This window comes from Athene noctua, chromosome 14 (assembly GCF_965140245.1).
Source record: "Athene noctua chromosome 14, bAthNoc1.hap1.1, whole genome shotgun sequence".
Lineage (NCBI taxonomy): Eukaryota > Metazoa > Chordata > Aves > Strigiformes > Strigidae > Athene > Athene noctua.
Genome location: NC_134050.1, coordinates 11,986,814 through 12,005,042, shown reverse-complemented (window position 1 = coordinate 12,005,042; position 18,229 = coordinate 11,986,814). Strand labels below are relative to the sequence as shown.

The 18,229-nt window shown below is 55.3% G+C and overlaps 1 protein-coding gene across 1 annotated transcript; it reads left to right on the top strand.

Annotated features, from left to right (window-relative positions):
* The first annotated feature begins 59 nt into the window (after positions 1 to 59).
* Positions 60 to 10,934, top strand: LOC141965989 (ras-related and estrogen-regulated growth inhibitor-like). Its single transcript, XM_074918244.1, has 4 exons — positions 60 to 257; positions 6,638 to 6,694; positions 8,175 to 8,248; positions 8,878 to 10,934. Exons 1-4 carry the CDS (start codon positions 161 to 163, stop codon positions 9,361 to 9,363), a joined length of 714 nt encoding a protein of 237 aa, XP_074774345.1. The 5' UTR covers positions 60 to 160; the 3' UTR covers positions 9,364 to 10,934.
* The last annotated feature ends 7,295 nt before the right edge of the window (positions 10,935 to 18,229 follow it).

Here is an 18,229-nt window from a genome sequence, read left to right as displayed (position 1 = left end):
GGGGAGCGGGAGGAGGAGGAGGTGGGCATCAGCCGGGGACCGCCCGCACCGAACCCGGGGGCTGAGCCCGGCCCGGCCCTCGGGGTGGAGCCGCCGGTGCAGCGCCCGGCGGAGCGGGGAGCGCGGCGGAGCCCGGCGGAGCCCCGGCCCCGGCCCCGGTATGAGCTTCCCGCGGCCCCTGCGCCGCTCCGTGAGCCTCAGCCCGGCCCGTACCCTGCGCCTCGTCGTCCTGGGGCAGAGTGCCGTGGGCAAGACAGGTAGGACGGGGCTCCCCGGCAACCCCCCGCATCCCCTGATACCCCCCAGCATCCCCCCGTCATCCCCCAGCACCCCCCTGACACCCCCCAGCATCCCCCCGCACCCCTAGGTCTCTTTCCTCGGGAAGAGGGGTCGAGTGCCCCCGGGGGTCCGGCCGGGGCCGGGGCTGTTTCCCAGAGCCGGGATGGGGAAGGAGTTTCTCCGGAGCGGCTGCAGCATGGCCGGGGTGGCCCCCGAGGCCGTTATGTTTAAGGGCACCGAGTTTCCTTCCCTCGCGTCGCCGCTTGCAGCCGGGGGCTCGTCCCAAGGGGCTTTTCCGTGCCAGAGCGGCCGCCGGGTGGGGGGTCAGGGTGGGACGCCGTTGATCAGGGCAGCTTTTGGGACCGAAAGCCGAGCTCGGGGTTGTGCTTCCCCGGGCAGTTGGAGTTTGCTGCTTGTTTACAGGCAGGGGAGCGGGGCTGGCAGAGCCTCGCGGTGCAGCGCTGCCTTTAGTTTCCTTTAGGAAAACTCCCTTTCCCTGCGCTTTGCTGGGCGCTCCCCGTCTGTGGCTGCCGGCGTGGGGATATGGGATGCGGAGCTGGGACCACCTGAGCTCTCTCCACTCCCACCCGGGATCCTCCTTCCACTCCTTCCTGCTCCTCTATCCCGGGCTGCGAGTCCCCGGGGGCGAAGGTGGCCTCTGGGCGAAGGTGGCCGGGAGGTGTGGGGGGATGCTGGGGGGACTTGGCAAGGAGGAGGAGGGGGTGTCCACCTTGGTTTTACTGCAGGGGAGCAGCAGCGACTCACGCGGAGCCTGGGCGGGACGTGACTGGGGCTGCCGTGTCCTTGGGGACAGGGCAATGTCCCACCGGGGACCCACTCCAGAAAAGGCGCAACCTCTGAGCACGCTGTGCGGTGGCACCTCCGCCGGGCTCGCGGCCAGCAGCGTTGGCTGTCGGTGCCGCTGAAGTTGCGTTTCCATATACAGTCACCGGCGAGCCTCTTGCCCGGTGTTAGTGAAAAATCATGATTTCCCTGATTAAATTCAAGGAGGTGACTCCCAGACCTAGATTAGCCGCCCAGCACCAGGGAGCGGGAGCATGAGAGCAGGGCTCAGGTCCAGGCGTACGCCAGAGTGCCAGGGGGGTCTGTGCGTGGTGCTTGGCCCCAGCATCCCTGCAAGCAGATGGAGCTGTGAGTGATGGTTGTACAAAGTGTACGAAGCACTTTTTGGCTCATCCCCCCCCCAGCCTCAACATACGTGCTTCCTCTGCCGGCATTAATCCCACCCGGCATTGCAGGGCAGGCGCCTGGGAGATTCGGGCCCCTCCTGTGAGGCCATTGTGCCTCCTCTGTAGGGTTGGGGCATCCCGAGTGTCTGCAAAGGTTCTTCCAGCTGGGTTCAGCCCTGCTGTCATCCCAGGGGCTGGGCTGGGTATCACAGGGGGCCGATCTGCAGGGTTTGCTCGGCTCCACCAGCACCTGCGACCTTTACGCCCTTCAGCAGCATGGTTTTTGCCGTCCTCTCAGGCTGTGGCAGGAACACTGGCCAGAAAATCGGGTCAGAGAGGAAGGTAATTGATACCCAGCTCATGCAGAGAGCTGGAGTGTGCCAGGAACCGGGAGCAGCCCCCAGGAACTGCCAGCACATGATCCCCCGCAGCTGGCGGCCACCCTGACATGGGGCTCTGCCTGTCTCTGTCCCCTTGGGTGCTGCCCTGCACGTCCTCTCCTGCAAAGGGACAGTGTGACACCTTCACTGGGGGCTGTGACCGAGCGGCCAGGTCCTGTTGCTGGCGAGCCCCTCCACCAGGGGTGAGGGAAGCTCCGAGTGGTCCCCCCTGCTCAGCAGGGCCAGTGATGCCCAGGGAACGGGCCGTGAGCGTCAGGCCTGCGTGCGGAACATGAGGCCTGCGAGGGACCTGCGTGCGGAACATGAGGAAGGAGCCAAAAGCATAAGCATCATCCCTCGAGCTCCCATGGGGCTGGGGGAGGATGAGCTGTGGGTGGTGGCTGGTTTTCCTGAGGCTGAGGAGAGATGGGGCTGCTGGCTGGGAGAGGAAGGGGGGCGAAGCGTGGGGATCCCCCATTTTGGGGAGGGGAAGCAGGGGAGGGTGAAGGTGAGTTTCAGCTGAACCCATCCCTCAGCCACCAAACTCCCACTCTGGGCAGGACATGAGCAGACCCCGGGCGAGAGCATCCCTGGGGTGAGGTGCTGGCATGCCCCCCTTAGGAAGCAGGAGCCAGGTTGGGAGAGCTGAGGTGGCTGAGGGTGTGGGCAATCGAAAGGGCAGTGAACATCCAGACAGCTGCAAAAGCGGGAAAAAAACCCTAATTCTCAGCAAAAGAGTTTGACTCTTTGGAGCAGTTTGGAAATCTTCAAGATCTGGTGATCCGAGGTTCCAGTTCCTCCAAGCGGGGGCAGGTTTGGGTGCAGACCTGTGGCTGAACCCTGTCAGGAGTTTAAAGCTTCGGCCTGGGCTCTGTAAATCACCTGCAGAGGCTGTAAATCCAGCCCGGCCAGAGCTCGCGTTATCTTCTGCTTCTGCTGCTGATGCTAGCCAGTGTAAACTTTGCCGTACTTCAGAGGAAAGCTCTGCTGACAAACTCAGGCCGAAGATGAATCGACGCCCGCAGATGTGTTGTGCAGCAGCACAAACAGAGCAGCACGTGGGCGCGCGAGGCTCGATGCCATCCCAGAGCCGCCCGTCCCAGCCCCGCCAGGGCAGGTTAATCGCACATCAAACCATCCCCTACTCATTCCTAGAGACCAAACAATATAAAATTAACCCTTCCAGCTTTGGGGCTCTCCTTTCTCTTTCTGAGATTACTTATGTTCAAGAAGGGGAAAAAAAAAAAAAACATAAAAGGTTGCGTGGATGTGCTGGCTCCTTTCTGCCTGCACCTGCTTCTTCCGATTGGCAGCTTCGCTTGTGTTCTTGCGCTCAGCCAATCCTTAATCAATTTAATTGGCTCCTCTCCTCATATACCACCATGTGCCCCAGCTTTGGGTGGCTGCCTAACATATGACACAGAATCAGGTGCTTTCTAGAAACCCAGCCTGACTTGTCTTGCTCTCCCTGATAATTTGGTCACTTTTTGGAAGATGCTGGTAGGTGCCTCCTGCGGGACCCTTGGTTATCTGCAGAGCAGTTTTGCTGAGTTACTTGCTTGTTCCACCAAATCCCTTCTGTGACGGGCAGGGTTTGAAACGAGAAAGCAAGCTCAGCACGGGAGTGCATCAATCCTGCTTGGTGCTGGGTTTGACACCATATCCTGCTTTTGGTGAGGTTTATTGTCCCTTCGTGCTCCTGCTCCATCCTCCTGTGGCACTAACACCTGGTGTGCAGCTTCTCTGTCCTGTCCCTCCTGGGCTCTGTGCTCCTGCCTTGATCTCCATGGGGTTTTTTTCTCCATTCCACTCATTTTCCACTGATTTTCCTTTCTGCTCTGATTGCCTTTCCAGGCCAGCTCTCAGCCTCTCCACTGCCTTTCACTCCCGTCCCTGTCCGTACCCATTACTGTCATTAACACCTTGAAGAGCTTAAGCAACACTCCCATTAGCCCTGCTCCTGCGCTCCCTTCAGCCTCCCAACTGCGGGTTTCTCTGTCTGCACCAGAAAATCACACCCAGGCATCAACGGGGCATTTTCAGCGCAGCTGTGCTGAAAAGATGTTACGTACGAAAGGCCCCAAGGAGGGTTTTGCTTTGAACCAGTGTATCTGCAGCATCAGGCACACGGGTCGGCTCCTGAGCACCGAGGCAGCCTGGAAGGTCGTTCAAATTAGCTTCAACCTCGAGGACCAAGTGTAAAGATTTGCTGTGTTGCCTCACTCTTTCCAAAGGCAAAGAGCAAGGTGGTTTTGGCACAATATCTGAGAAGGGTGTTTGCGCCGCTGCCAACTTTTCTCCTCAAAACGCAGCTCCTCTCTTTGCTCTGTCAGGAAGATCTGAGAGACAGAGGGAAGCTCACTAGCTCTGCAAGGGCAAGGAGCTGCTTCGGAGATGCTGGTGCTTTCCAAAGAGGCTTCCCCACGTGCCAGCTCCTGAGCAGGAGACCATTGATAAAGCGCAGCACCTCTCAGGGCAGGGGCAGATGCGTTTTTGTGTCCCTTTGGCCATGTTGGGGACATTTAGCAAAGCTCGATGCTCTGTTAGCAGGAATGGCAGGTTCGCCCTGGCTGCCTCTCTGCTCTGTTCAGACCAGCAGGATTTTCAGCACCTCCAAATTGCTTCATCACTTAGAAAACCTTTGCTTTTTCCCCTGTTTCCTATTCCTGGCCGTTTGCCAGCTGAGCCTCAGCCCTGTCTGCTGTCCCTACTGATGGAAATACCTGTCTAGAGACCTTATACAGTGGCAAAGTTTTTGCTACCCCTTACAAAAAAATATAGGTCTCTCTGATTATATTTTTTACAGTCCCCGGAGAGCCTGCCCACCTCAAACAAGCCCTTCCTGTGGAGCTGAGGTCTGTCTCCTTCAGCCTGTCTGGATGGAGAGAGCTGAGGAGAGGCAGTACTTTTCCCCAGCGACTAGAAAGCCCTTGCCATGGTTGATGGAGCTATTGGGCAAGCCTCCAGCACCCGCAGACCTCTGCCCAGTGCGACATTAGAGCATAATTTGGGCTTCGCATCTCCTGGTCTCTGGTGCAGGGAGATGTGGTAATTGGATAAGAGGGGTTTAATTGCCCACACTGCCGTGCTGTGGCTGCTCCTGCCTTTCCTTGCCCTTGCAAGGAGGAAAAATCAAGCCAAATGGCTTGATCCCCATGTCAGTGCTGTGCCAGCAGATGGAAGGGATGGGGTTGTTTTCACGGTGGGGGGTTGCTTCGTCCCCCTGCATACTGGAGAGCTGCCAGGGAGCAGAACTCCTTGCAGGGATGAAACAGAGTCAATGGTCCCCGGTCACACCCAGCATCCCCGCGCTGGGGATGGGGACGGGAATTCACAGGCACGGGCCTGGCAGGAAGGTGATGTGTCCACGTGGGGAGCTGGTCCGGGGCATCCTGCTCAGCCCCTGCTCCCCGGGTGTTGTGCAGGAGGACCTCCCGGTTCCCCCAGCCCTGTGTTCCTCTGGCTTTGGCATTTTGATGAATTTCATGAGATCTGGTGCCAACAGCCTTCCCTTCTCCGCATGGGGTGCCTGGGTCGGGTCAGTGCTGCAGTTCATGAGACCCATCCAGGCCGTTACACCCCCAGAGCCGGTGATGCAGAGGGGGAGCCTGGCCTGGCACCGCCTTGCCCCCGCGATGAGCTCACTGTTGGAAAGCGGTTGGCTGGAGGCCACCGAGTGGATGGGTCACCTGGCAGAAAACTTAAGGACGTGCATAAATCTTTGCAGGATCAAGGCCAGAAAATGTAATTTATCAACCCTGACCGTGCAGGCGAGTGAATGCCACGTGTGAGGAGCTGCCTTTCACCCGCACGCTGGCACTGCCTGCACTTTGCCTGTGGCTTTGATAGGTCCTGGCTGCCTCCTGCGGAGCCCAACTGGCTCTTGCTGCTGCTTTTGGGGCTCCCGAGCTGCGGTGTCCGTGCAGCCTGGCAGGATGTTTCTGACAGGGCAGGTTGCTGTGCTCTGGCAAGGTGAGAGGTTCAGTGGGCCAGTCGTGGAGGGGCTGTCAGGGCTTTCTGCTAAGGGCTGCATTTCCTGGACACATCAGGTGTTGTCACCACCAGTGATGAGCAGGCAGCTTTGGGCAAAGGTGCTCATGGAGCCAGGCACAGACTTCTTCCTCTGCCCAGGGCATCCCATTGCACGGTGGGTTTCAGTCCTTGATAAAAAAAAAAACATCCAGCCTGTTCCCGGGGTGGCCGTGAGGTTATTTTGAAATGCCCAATGTCTGTGAGCTCTGGAAATGTTTCAAGCTTTGTAGGAGCGGTGAGGTGTGAGCTGTCAGCCTCGGGGGGCTCCTCCCCATCCTGACAGGCTTCTCCCACACTGGGTAGGGGTGAAGTGACGCAGAGGACAACCTGCAGGGCTGTGCCATCAGCTGAGGGCTCTGGGGGTGAAAAGAGGACTACTAACGCTCTTGGTCCAAGGCATCCGCCCAGACAACCATGCTCCTCTCCCAGTCTGCTTCACCCTCACCTTTAGCCACCAAGATCTGGCAATTTGCTGCTTTATTGTGGTTTTCTCTGCTCACCTCAGCACAGCCCCTGCCAGTACACAGTGACCCAGCCTGTTTGGGCACCTTTGAAGATGCTTTTCCCAGCCCTGCAATAACCTGCTCCCCATGGGGACACGTTTGCAGCATTGCTGCTGGGATGTCTCCTCCTGGTGCCCACAGGGGCTGGCTGGGGCAGGTCTTTGCTCCATCCCTCTGGCTTCAATCAGCCGATGCATCGCTGCAGTTTGATCTGACAACCATAACTGGGTTTGTTGTGGTTTTTTTTTTACAGCATTGACTGTGAGATTCATCACCAGGAGATTCATTGGAGACTACGACCCAACCCTGGGTAGGTGAAGTTCTCTTTCCTGTTGCTTTCCCTGCTGCTCCGGCTCAGCCTGGAGACTCTGCACCCAGCACCGCTCCTGGCAGAGCCCACTCTGCCCCCAAACTCACTCTATTTGCTCTTCTTCCTCCTCAGCCAGACTGGCAGTGGTCAGAGCCACCAGCCGTCGTGGCACCTCTCTGGCTCTTGCATCCCTTTTTCCTTTTCTTTGTTTTGTTAAAGCAAAATGTGTTGGGGCAAGACATCAGCATCGCACAAGGAAGCCCAGTTGCTTCCTCATCCTGGAGCAATTTGCGGGGAAGTGGCTTGTAAAGGGAAGGAGGTATCTAAGCCACTGGAGCAGTGGCTAGTGCTCTCTCGTCTCCAAGGGTTGGGGTTTTTTGCATTTGGGTTTGAGGTTTCTGGGCACTGAACTCATGTCCCCAGAAATGACCGGCTGCTGGCTGTGCATCCTTCTGCCTAACTCCTGCTGTCACCCGTCAGGCTGGGAAATTTGGGAAGTCTCTGTGTTGCTCTAATGCAGCCGGTTCACAGGGGACTCCAGGGAAAGGCTTGGTCTGAAAAACAACCCCGCCGTTGTCCCAATCTGTCCCCTACATTCCCACTCCTCGCTTGTTATGGTGAGCAAAGTTTTTTTTTCCCCAGAGTGCAATTTGTTTTTCCTCTCTGCCTGCTGCTTCTTCCTCCTGTTGGGCTCCTCCATGTGACATGATAAGATACAGAGCCCACACAGTGAGGGTGCCTGGTGCTCCCCGGGGTCGGAGGAGCAGGAGGGTGCCTAGTTTAGCCCGCAGACGGCCCAGCCAAGCGGGTTGCTGCCCTGTGGCGCGCGGCACACGAAGGCCGGTGCAACTGACGCGCTCCATCTGCACGGCGCGAGGCGTCCCATCGAGCCCGCTGCGCCCAGAGTGGTTGCTAAGCAGAGTGCCAGCTGCTTTTATTGCCTGATGATATTAGTGAAGCTTGAAGAGGTTCTGTGCTGCAGAGCTGCCCCGCTGCATGCCTCGCAGCCGCCCGCTTTGCTTGGTTAGAAAGGAGCCACTGCCCTGCTGCTTCGGAGTAGGAGTTCAAGGCCACCTGGCGTAGGAGAATGAGCAGGGTCTCTGAACAAAACCCTCCTGCTGAGCCCCTCTTCCTCTGCAGAAGCATCACTCCGTGAACCCTTTTTGCTCTGACACTTTGCTCACCATTGCCCTTTTATTTCCAGCAAGGCGAAAGCTGGCTGGGTGCTGGCCGGGGCTCCCTGCTGCCCTTTGGCGGTGCTGGGCTCGGTGCCATGGGCACAGGACTGCCCTTCCCAGGTGTGAGAGGACAGGCTGGGGGCCAGTTCAGGATGTGGACTCCAAATGGAGGCCACGTGGGCTGTGGGGTGCAGCAGGCGAAAATCAATGTCTCCAGCATGGCTTGCATTGAGACCAGCTGCGTTGTCATTCACTACCTGGAGGCTTCTCTCAAACACACTTTTCTGTCTGTCCCTCTTCAGAAATGATTTACAGACACATGGCTGTCATTGACGGGGAGATGGTACACTTCGAGATCCTCGATACAGCAGGACAGGTGAGCTCACTCTCTCGTAGCTGCCTGGCCCTGGAAAATACCATTGGGGAAGCGCAGCTCGCTGTTGAAGGCAACCCCTGCTCTTCCCCCAGCCTCAATCTGTTGTATCCAAAATACTGACCAAGATGTGTTTATCTCAGAAAAAGGATGTTCAGAAGAATTTATGTCTGTCTAACATCAGAGTGTGGCTTCAGCTGAATATTTCCCCATCCCCCTTACTGGTGTGCGTAACGGCTCTGTTCCCCGTGCTGGCAGGGACTCGGCTCAGGGGAGCGGGAGGGTGCTGGACTGAAGGAGCCACCCAGCACCAGGACTGCGGGTGATGGAGAGCCCTGCGCTGGCCTCCCACCCAGCAACAGCCCTGCCTTTGCTTACCCACTTTTACTCTCCCCTCATCCACACCGGGATGGGGCTGATTGCTCTCTCCATCCATCATTTTGCCCAACCCATCAAATTCCTGTCCTGGGCTACCTGTGCTGCTTTGCAAGTCACTGCTGTGTGCAAGCCCAAGGCCAAAAACCCTTCAAAGAGATGATGATGGGGGAGGTTTTCTAGGTTGCACCCAGCACTGTTGGTATTTAGGAGATGTTGAGGCTTCTGGTGTTGATCAGAGCTTGTCCACCCCGCAGGAGGAGGATTCCCTGCAGATAGAGGAGAAGATCAAGTGGGGCGATGGCTTCGCAGTGGTCTACTCGGTGACGGATAGGTGCAGCTTCGATGAGGTGATGCGGCTGTGCTTCCTCATCAACCACATCCACGCGAGCCCCAGGCGGAGCAGCGGGAGCGAGCAGCCGCCCGTGGTCATCGTGGGCAACAAGAAGGACTTGCAGTTCGACAGGATGGTGTCCACCGAGGATGGCGAAAACCTCTCTAAAGCTTTGAAGCTTCCTTTCTACGAGATCTCTACCCGGGACAGCTATGAAGAGACTGTGGCGGTGTTCAACACCCTCTACCAGGAGCTCATGAGACAGGGGCATTTCTCCCCGGGCTCCTTCAAGAGGAGGACAGTGTCGAAGCTGATGGAGAAGATCCCAAGGATGCAAGCCAACTCCACTTTGAACTCAGCAGGCCGGAGCCTCAGCTTTAACTCTTTCAGGGACTACATCCCTGAGTGAGCATCCCCGGTGTGGAGGCAAGAGCGACGGCCAAGCCGGGACGGAGGGACAGGTTATCCTGCTGCGAGGACGCCCGCTGCTGCCGCCCCAGGGCTGAGGGACAGCTTGTGGAGCTCCTGGGAGGGGACGGTTAAGAGGTGGGGAGGGGAGGATTGGGGTTCAACAGCCTTTTAAAGCTTGTAAGTTTTTACAAATGGGATTTATGTCATCAGGGAAGATGTTTTTTTGTCCGTCTTACACCTTTGCTCCCTCTTCCTCCTCCTGCACGGCTGAAGTCAGTAGTGGAGGTGGTTTGCAGTGACTTCAGCGGTGTTGGGTCAACGCTTGGGGGCTCGGAAGTGTTTTGGCAGGGATCAGACCCAGCACAGACACATCTGTAGGTGTTTTCCTTCTCTAAGACAGCTTGCTGGGTCTGTTAGTGCCCCAAAGTGTGCACCTACAACACTGGCGTGTTCCCAAGGGTCACGCTGGCTCCCAGGCTGTCGTCAGCTATCCCTCTCCCAGGGAAAACAGTTGTTGCTTCTGCTGCTCTGTGTTGCTGGTGGATAAAGTCCCCTGCCTGCTCAAACCCTGGGTGGCGGAGGGCTGTGTGCCCCTCTGCCTCTGCTGCAGTCCTCCCCAGAGGCCCAGCCCAACCAGGCTGCCCATCCACAGCCACCAGCGTCCATCTGTTGGAGCCTGGGGCTGCATTTCCATCCCAGTTTTCCTCTGGGTTTGTGACCTGAAGCTGTGGCACAGGGGCAGACCCCACGTCCCCCCACCTGCAGAGGAGCTGCAAGGCCCCAGCATTGCTACAGCCCTTCTCCCCCCCTGCCTGCTCACAGGCTGGCACCAAGGGCGTGCTTAAAGCCGAACCACAGATCTGTTTACAGTGAGGGGAAAAAAGCCTGTTAATCTCTGGCTTTTCTAAAAAAAATTTTTTTAATATTTGGCACACTCTAATAACACTGTAAATAAGATCCTGGGCAAAGGGCAGTGATGATGGCAAATGCTGTTTCTCCATCCCAGGCTGAAGGCACCACATGCTTGGTGCTTTCCTGGCATTTCTGCCCCTTCTCTTACATCTCCATCCCGCTCAGGGCAGCCCGTCCGCAGGCAGAGGCAGATTGAACAGACTGCATCTCTGACGCACACCGAAACCTCAGGCTAAGGTCACGCTCCTCCATCCCAGAGGAGCAGCATTCCTGGGGCAGTTTCTCCCATTCTGCAGCACCAGCAGAACTGCTGGGTGCCAGTTGGAAGCACAGATGCAGCCTAGCTGATACCAGGAGATGCAAATGATGCTTCTAGCAGGGACCCCCCTTGTCTGCTTACTAATTGCCCTGTCCCCACAGGGAAAATCATCATGGCCTGAGAGTTTGTCTTTTTGCACAGAGACGGGGCAGCAAAGGCACAGAAATGAGCAGGGCGTGGAGCTAGCAGCATCTTCTCCCTGTGGCATCGTCTCCCTCCCTCCCTCCCGGTGGACGTGCTGGGAGACCCACAGTGCAACCTGCCCGTGTGCCCCCCCACCGTGACCCGTCGCATTGTCTGCTGCTGCATCCTGTGACAATAAAAGTCAAGTTCACAAACACCTGCGAGGCTCTCGTGCCTGCGAGCGCGGGGAGGGGGTCGTCAGATCCTGCTGTCGCCCTCTCAGGAGGCCTGTAGCAAAGGGGTGCATGGCTGGGAATACACCCTTTAAATTAGGGCCAGGTATCTCCCTCACCTTCTGCTCAAGCCCCAGCACCTCATGCCCGGCTCCCTCCACCTCTCAGCAAGGGGGAAGCAGCAGGCAGAGATACGTGCGCGGGGAGCGGAGCCAGCAGGGCTTCCTCGGGAGCATCCCAGCCTGGGGAATGGGCTTATCCCCCCTACCCTCGTGCTGCACACCCCCACGGACACCTCTTCCCCTCTTACAGCTCCCCAAGATGTTTCCCACAGCTGCTTGCATCCAGCCAAGGGCTTTCTCTACAAGGGTTTCATTAAATCCCATCTTCGCTCATATACTCACATCCTTCCCGTGGGGTGAAAACAAACCCCATCGAGAGGCTGGGCCAAGAGAGCAATTTGGAATGGCTCCTTTTCAGTATCTTAATTAAAATCCTGAATGCCAGCAATGGGAAATGCCGCTGGGGGCTGCTGCTTGTGGCTCTGAGTCCGGCAAGAGCAGAACTGGGGCCTTTAAAGCCTTGGGGAGCTGGCCAAGGGGAAGCGAGGGCTGCAGGGGTTTTTTGTTTGTTTTAATTTTAGGGTTTTTTATGGCATTCCCAAGCAGGCTGAACACTGTGAGCTGGGCTTGGGGTTTTGTGGTCTGGCAGCTGGAGTGGGTGTTTGCTGCCCGGCTGCTCAGGCATGGCTGGAAAAGAGCCGCTTTGGGGAGGTGCTGAGCCAGCTCCGCACCCCAGGGACCGGGGTCAGCTGAGAGCCAGCCCGACCACGAAGATGCTGGGATGGGAGGGAAGAGCCTGGCAGCTACAAAGACGTAGCTTTCAGTCTCAATCGCTGACCCCAAACCCAGCAGCTCGGGGCTGCGTGAATGGTCCAGCTCAAGAGGGATTAAAAACCCACCGGGATGTGGAATGTGTGCTCGAGCCTTTCCCCACGCCACAGAGGCTTTGGGTGCCTTCAAGCACGTTGCTTAAGCCCCTGATGTCCCCAAGGCTCATCCAAGAGACTGTATTCCCTTGATGGCTGGAGCTCCAGGCCAGTGCCATGCCAGGCAGGGCAGAAGCCCACGTTATTTGGCATGAATTATTCAAAATGATGAATGAGAGAGGACCAGCTTGCGAGCAGGAAGTGCGGCCAGGCACCAGGAACAGCATCCCTCAGCGCTCTGGGTCTCTGGGAACAGAGGAGCCCTCGGCACAGCAGGGATCACTGTCCTGGATTAACCCCAGTGCTTTTTTATAGCGCAAGGAATTCAGAAGGTTTTCGGCCAAAAGCCTGGTGCGGTCGCTGCCCGCCTTTCAGCCCGCAGCCCCCTTGCCGAGGCCAGGAGGCAGCTTAGCCTTGCTCGCCTGCTATAATTAGCAAGAAACCTCATTAGTATCAGTCTCAGCTGCTTTCAGAGAGGCCAGGGGGAGCTTGTCAGGGGTGCTAATTGCTAATTACTGAAAGCCTATAGTGGTTCTCCTGGGGGTGGTTCCCCTCTCGGGTACAAAATCTTGGGGGTGCCACATCCATCCCATGCAGGAAAAGTCTTGGGGTGGGGTGTTGGTGTCCCTCTGTGGGGACCTAGGGATTAAAGGTGCCCTTGGGGGTGATGCTCTGGAGCAGCCCTGTAAAGCCTAAATCCCTGTGGTGGGAGCTCTGCAGGGCTCAGGCAAAAGAGGAGGAAGCAGGAGTTCTCTGCCTTCCTCAGAGCAGAGCCTGCAGCCTTAGAGGTGTAGGGAGGTAGGTTAAACCCTAGAGAGGAGCACCCCCAGGCCTCCATTTTTCAGCACCTTGGAGGTGCTTGGTTCTGTGGGGGCCCACAGCCTCCTCCTTGCTGAGAAGGGCAATGTCATTAAATAACACTCAGGAGGATTTTTGGGGTGGAAGCCTGGACTGTGGGGAGGGAGGGCTCTGTCTTGGTTTGCCTCAGAAACATCAAGCAAGGCACCTGGCCCTGTGGAGGACCAGGGTTGCTTAATAACCCACCCAGGAAAGAGACTGGTAGAGCTGGAGTATCCTGTACTGACCCTCTGGGCAAATGTTCCTGCGTGGTGTTGGAAAATGCCACCCCTCTGGGGACACGCAGGGGTTGTCCGGCACCTGGGGACCATCCATCCTTTTGAGCCCCATGTCTGGGCTGTGGTGGCTCAGCTCTGTGGAGAGAAGTTGAAGAGTTTTGGTGTCGTCATCCAAAAGGCATCTCCAGGGCGGTGATTTAATTTGGCGAGTGTGTAGGTTGCAAATCTGCTTACCAGATTTCTGGGAAGCTTGGAAGAGGCAAATGAAACAGAAACATCCTTCCCAAAAGCTTCCTCTCCTGCCAGTCACCACCAGCAGCTCCCCAGCATGCCAAGCCACCTCATATCAACCCTTAACCCCATCCGCAAAGGCTTCACTGAAGAAACAAGGTGTGTGTTGTGCTGAGGATGATATGTAAAATTTGTTTTTCTCCTCCATTGCACTCTGAGTCCTCCTGAGGGAGATGGGGCGGAAGCAATTTGTGCTGAAGCTCAAGTCCTTATGGTACCTGCTCCTCTGCTCACATACCCCACCTGGTTTTTGGGAGCTTCCCCAAAAACTAAGCCAGGTATGGGGCTGGGACTCAACTCCAGCAGCCAAAACCTTACGCAGAAAGACAAAACTGTGCTTAGGTGGGGATGGGCTGACTTCAGTGGGAGATGTGAGCACCTCATAGCAAGGGGCTCAGAGTAACCCTACGAGGTAGGGTGGAGCTGCTTTCTCTTTGCAGCTGCAGCCTTTATCATCAATCCTGTGCTTCTTTTTGTTGTTAATAAAACATAGAGGCTCTGGGCTTTTTGAAGGCTTTACTTGGAGGAGCAGTGTGTGGATCTGGCCTGCCACAGCCCCAAACCAGCTCCTGGGGGTGAAGGGGAGAGCAGAGCTGCCAGTGGCATATTCCAAGTAGGTGCTGCCTTAAGACACCCAAAATAAGTGCAGCCTCTCCAATGAATTTCTTTGATTTAAACTCAGGGCAGAGAAATCGAGATTATCTGGAAGTTGCAATGCTTCCTAGCTTTAAGATGCCCTTTCTGGGTGCCTAGGGGGCCCTGAGTCTGGGGTTACCGGAGGGCAAGTGCCCCATAAAGGTGGTTTTTCTGGGCACAGTGGGCTCCTCTCCCCAAAATTATCAATTTTAGGTGAGTCTTGTGCCATCAGTGTGTTGAGCTTGGGTGTCCCCTAAATATCAGGCTTTGCCCGGAGTGAGCAAGGGGACAAAGTGGTATATGAGGGCCATTTCCATCCCATCAGCACCAACCAGTGTTGGCAGCCGGAGCCTGTGACTTTCCAGCTGCTTCAAACAGCTGCTGTGACACATCGGCGATAATTCTGGGGAGCTGTATACCTGTGGGTTGCTCCATGCTGTCCTCCAGCCCACCCTCTGCCCAAAAACCTGCTGCTTGGTGTGAGACCACACCTAAAGCTCAGATGGGCTGTGGATGGATGCAAACGAGTTCTTGCATCTGGTGTTCCCGGTTCAGACGGACACGAAGGGCAGGGCATGGGGAAGAGACAATAGTCCCGAGTGGTTGTTTCCAACTGCTGCTACTATTTTTATGCCCACGTTTTCAACATGAGTCCTGCTGCTCCTTTTATTGCCATTATAAATAGCTGCGAAGTTGCCTGGGAGTTCATGGAAATTTGGGATTGCTTTCCAGGGGGAAATCTGTGGCTGAGATTTAGGGCCTTCAGGAGCTCTATCACCCTCTTTTTTAAACTGCTCAGTGGCTCAGCTCTAATGGGGCTCTACAAGGTATTGAGAATTTCAGCACAGCCAAAGGATTTTGCTGGCCCTGAAAGGAAAAGCTGGGAACTGCAACGGGAAGAAAAGCAAAAGGAAAACCCCCATGGCAGTGCATCAGCAGGTTTGTCCCCGAGTTTGGGTTTTTGAGGTGTTGCCTCCAGGTGAGGCAGCAGCAGATAAACTACGGGGAGGGACAGTGGTGTGGGGGTGAGGGCAGGAGGACAGGTACATCCATGCTGTCAAGCTCCAGGCAGTCTGCTTTGGCTCATCACTGTATCTCCTGGCTTGTATATATAATGGAAAAAATTGGCTTTTTGGGTGTAGGCTTTTAAGGTAACGTAGGATCCATCCCCACAGTGAGAGCTTGGCCAGAGCCTGGAGGATGAAGCTGCTCCCTGCTAGGGAAAATCAAGGAGAGACGCCAAGTCCTGGAGGCTCCCACCAGTTTTCTTTTGTTCTTGGCCAACCCACACAACTTTTTTTTTTAAATAATAATGTTTAAAAAAAACCCAAACAAACATCCCCAGTGTAGGCTTGGCGTACTGCTGGGAAGCTGCGGCTGTAATCACTGGCGCTTTGAGGCTGTAGGAAAATATTGATGGTAAGGGCTGGTCCTCTCCAAGTGCAACCCCGGGCTTCTCACCTCTGTTCACATATGTGGAAAACCCCCGTGGCTGTCCGCACTCTGTTTTTTCAGCCAGCCTGAAAGGTAACGATAGGATTTTAAAAGGATGCTGTATGCAATCTACAGGGCATGCTGCAAAGGAAGCCTTTCTTTTTGGCTACTGATCCTAAATCCTAAGGGGAATAAACCTTAGTCCCTGTCTTTTGGGTGTTTCACCAAAAAGCTTTGATTCCTGAGCCCTGCTTATTGACACTGTTGGGATTAATGTATTTCCAGCCACCCACCCCAACCTTCCCCTGGACACCAGCAGCCCGCAGGAGTTGCATCCCACCCACCCCGGCAAAAGCCCTCGAGGGTTTGTGAATTGAAGCCCTTCGGGGTGGCGCACAGGCCCCTTGGCATCCATGGGGCCTGGATAGCCCGGTTGGGCATAAAATGGGAAACTCTGGTCTTTTCAAACCTGCAAAGTCAGGAATGGGGAAAGATGTCCCATTTTGTGGAGGAGGAGACTCCTCCTTTAATTTTTTTGTAAAAAAAGTTAAAAAATAAAAAAATCCTGCAAGACAAGGGGCAGGTTGCCTTGCTGGAAACCAGGCGAACCACCCCAAAATATTTTTTCTCCTGTGACCGGTCAAGGGGAAGTGGTTTTTCTTGGCAGCTTGAGGAAGACTCATGGAGGCGAAGTGGGGCTTTAGGCTGTTTGTGGTGGGTAGGAATATTGGTAAAACCATTCCTTCACCCCCCTCAAAAAAAGGAGCTGATGAGGGGGTTCACCCCCAGATCCCCTATTTGCAGAGCTGGCGGGGGGGTGGGGGCTAACTTGGCAAAAGATTGAGTTGCTGAAACCTCTGGCAGGATTTTCCCCTGGTATGAGAGGAAGATTCGAGCTGTGTCTTAAGAAAAGCTTTAAAAAAAATTAATCCATTGTTTCCCTGGGATCCCACCTGGGTGCAGCACCGCCCCCCCCCCAGACCCTGGCATTGGCACCGCTGTGCTAATAGCAACCACCGGACCTGGGTTTCTCTAATCCCGTCTTGAAGCAACTCACGGCCCCTCTGCCATCCCATGGATGCGATTTAATCTTGCACCATGTGACAGAGCTTTGCCTTGAGCTGCTGCTGCTGCAGCCAAATAACTCCATCGGTCACCCCCCTGCCCTGTTTTGGCGTGAAGAACAGGGAATGACCAATCCCCGTGCAGATGTTCTGAATTTTTAGGGCTATTGCTGCATCCTCATCCATCCGTCTCTACCCTGGACCGGAGGATTAAATCCTCCTGGTGAACCAGTGACCACAGCCAAAGATCATTTTTCTGATCTCCTCTGCTCCGTTTCTGGATGTTTTTTAGCCAGACTGTGCTAGGGCAGATGGATTTATAAAACCTCATAAAAAGAGTGGCAAGTCCCACCCTAAAAATTCGGTTGGCTCGGGTTTATGTTGTAGCTGAACAGCTTTGAATCACCATGGGGTTTTATTAACTTCTGCTTGTTGCCTTTTTCCAGGTCGTGGGGTGTGCTGAGCAGTGCAAGTCCTGTGACTTGGCCTGTAACTTCTTTGGTGTAAGAAGCACCCCTTCTTACTTTTTTAATGTTTTTCCCTTTATTTAGTTTTCAGGTCATAACCTTGACATCTTTTTTCAGGGGGGTCCTGTGAGAGTGGTGACCTCTTTCACACGCCCAACCCTGGCTCCATCACCTACAGCTTTGCTAAAATCTCCTCTAACCTGGCAGCTGGGGAGAGTGTTCTCCCCACTGTTCCCCAGCCCTTTTTGGGTGGACATCATTGTCCCCATCTCATCTTCCAGTTTTTGGTGAAACCTGCCTCATCCTTTCTCCTGATCCTGGATCTGACCTTTTCTCCCTGCTCTGGAGCCAGTGGCTGGGAGATGCTTGTCCCGATAGGATGGACTCATTTTCCCCTCCATCCTATACTGGATATTGCACCAGCTGAAATGAAAAGTTAATCCTGGAGGTGCCTGTGGAAAGGCCCCTCCAAGGGCTTATTTGGGTCATGGCCAAGGATTTTTCCCGGTGATTTCAGCAGTCCTGAGACCCTCCTGAAGAACAGCATCTCCTGGGGTGAGTAGTGCTTTTGTCTTTGGGTTCAGGGTTTGGGGTTTTGGAGGCTTTTCCTGGATGCAGAATGGGGAAATGCTTTGAAATCTGTTTACTTTTTAATAGCTTGGCAGCCAACGTAACATTGCTTGTAAAATCCAGGTCTTCCCTGATCACCTGCAGGCAGGGGGAGGACTGGTGGGTTGAGTGTATGGGGCAGGGCAATGGGGATGGAAATCCCAGATCTCTGGAGTTTTCTGCACTGGTGGGGATTGCAGCTGCTTGCCTCTGCAAGGGTGCTCTGCTTTTGGGTGCAAGCAGCACCCTTTTCTGTAGCACTCCCCTCTGCAGCCCTGGAGGTCACCCGAGGGGGGCCCCAGCAGCTCATTTAATGTGAGGTAGAAATGGGGAGAAAATCCTCCAAAATATAATAATAGTAATAATAATAACAACAAAAAAAAGCCAAAGCAGCAGAGCAGGGAGGCTTAGCACTGCCACGGCTTTCTCACGTGTGGGTTCACAGGTGTACAGTAAGGGCTCAACCCGAGCCATCTCAATAACTTTGCAAAAAGTCCTTTTAAAATTATTCCTGTAGAAATAAATGCTTTTAAATTTATTTTTTTATTATTTCCTGCCTCTCTTTCTCGCGTCACTACCCGAGGATGTGTGCAGCCTGCAGGGGAGCAGGGTGGGAGGGAGCACGCCGTGTCTCGTCTTAGATAACGCTCTTGGGTTTGTTTGGATCAAGTTGCCTTGGCTATAAAGGTCTCTGACGTGGCCAGGAGGAAAA

Coding starts and splice junctions, on each gene's coding strand:
- LOC141965989 (XM_074918244.1), top strand. CDS start 161: ATGAGCTTCCCGCGGCCCCTGCGCCGCTCCGTGAGCCTCAGCCCGGCC. Junction 6,695..8,174: donor AGACTACGACCCAACCCTGG/GTAGGTGAAGTT, acceptor GTCCCTCTTCAG/AAATGATTTACAGACACATG. Junction 8,249..8,877: donor TCCTCGATACAGCAGGACAG/GTGAGCTCACTC, acceptor TCCACCCCGCAG/GAGGAGGATTCCCTGCAGAT.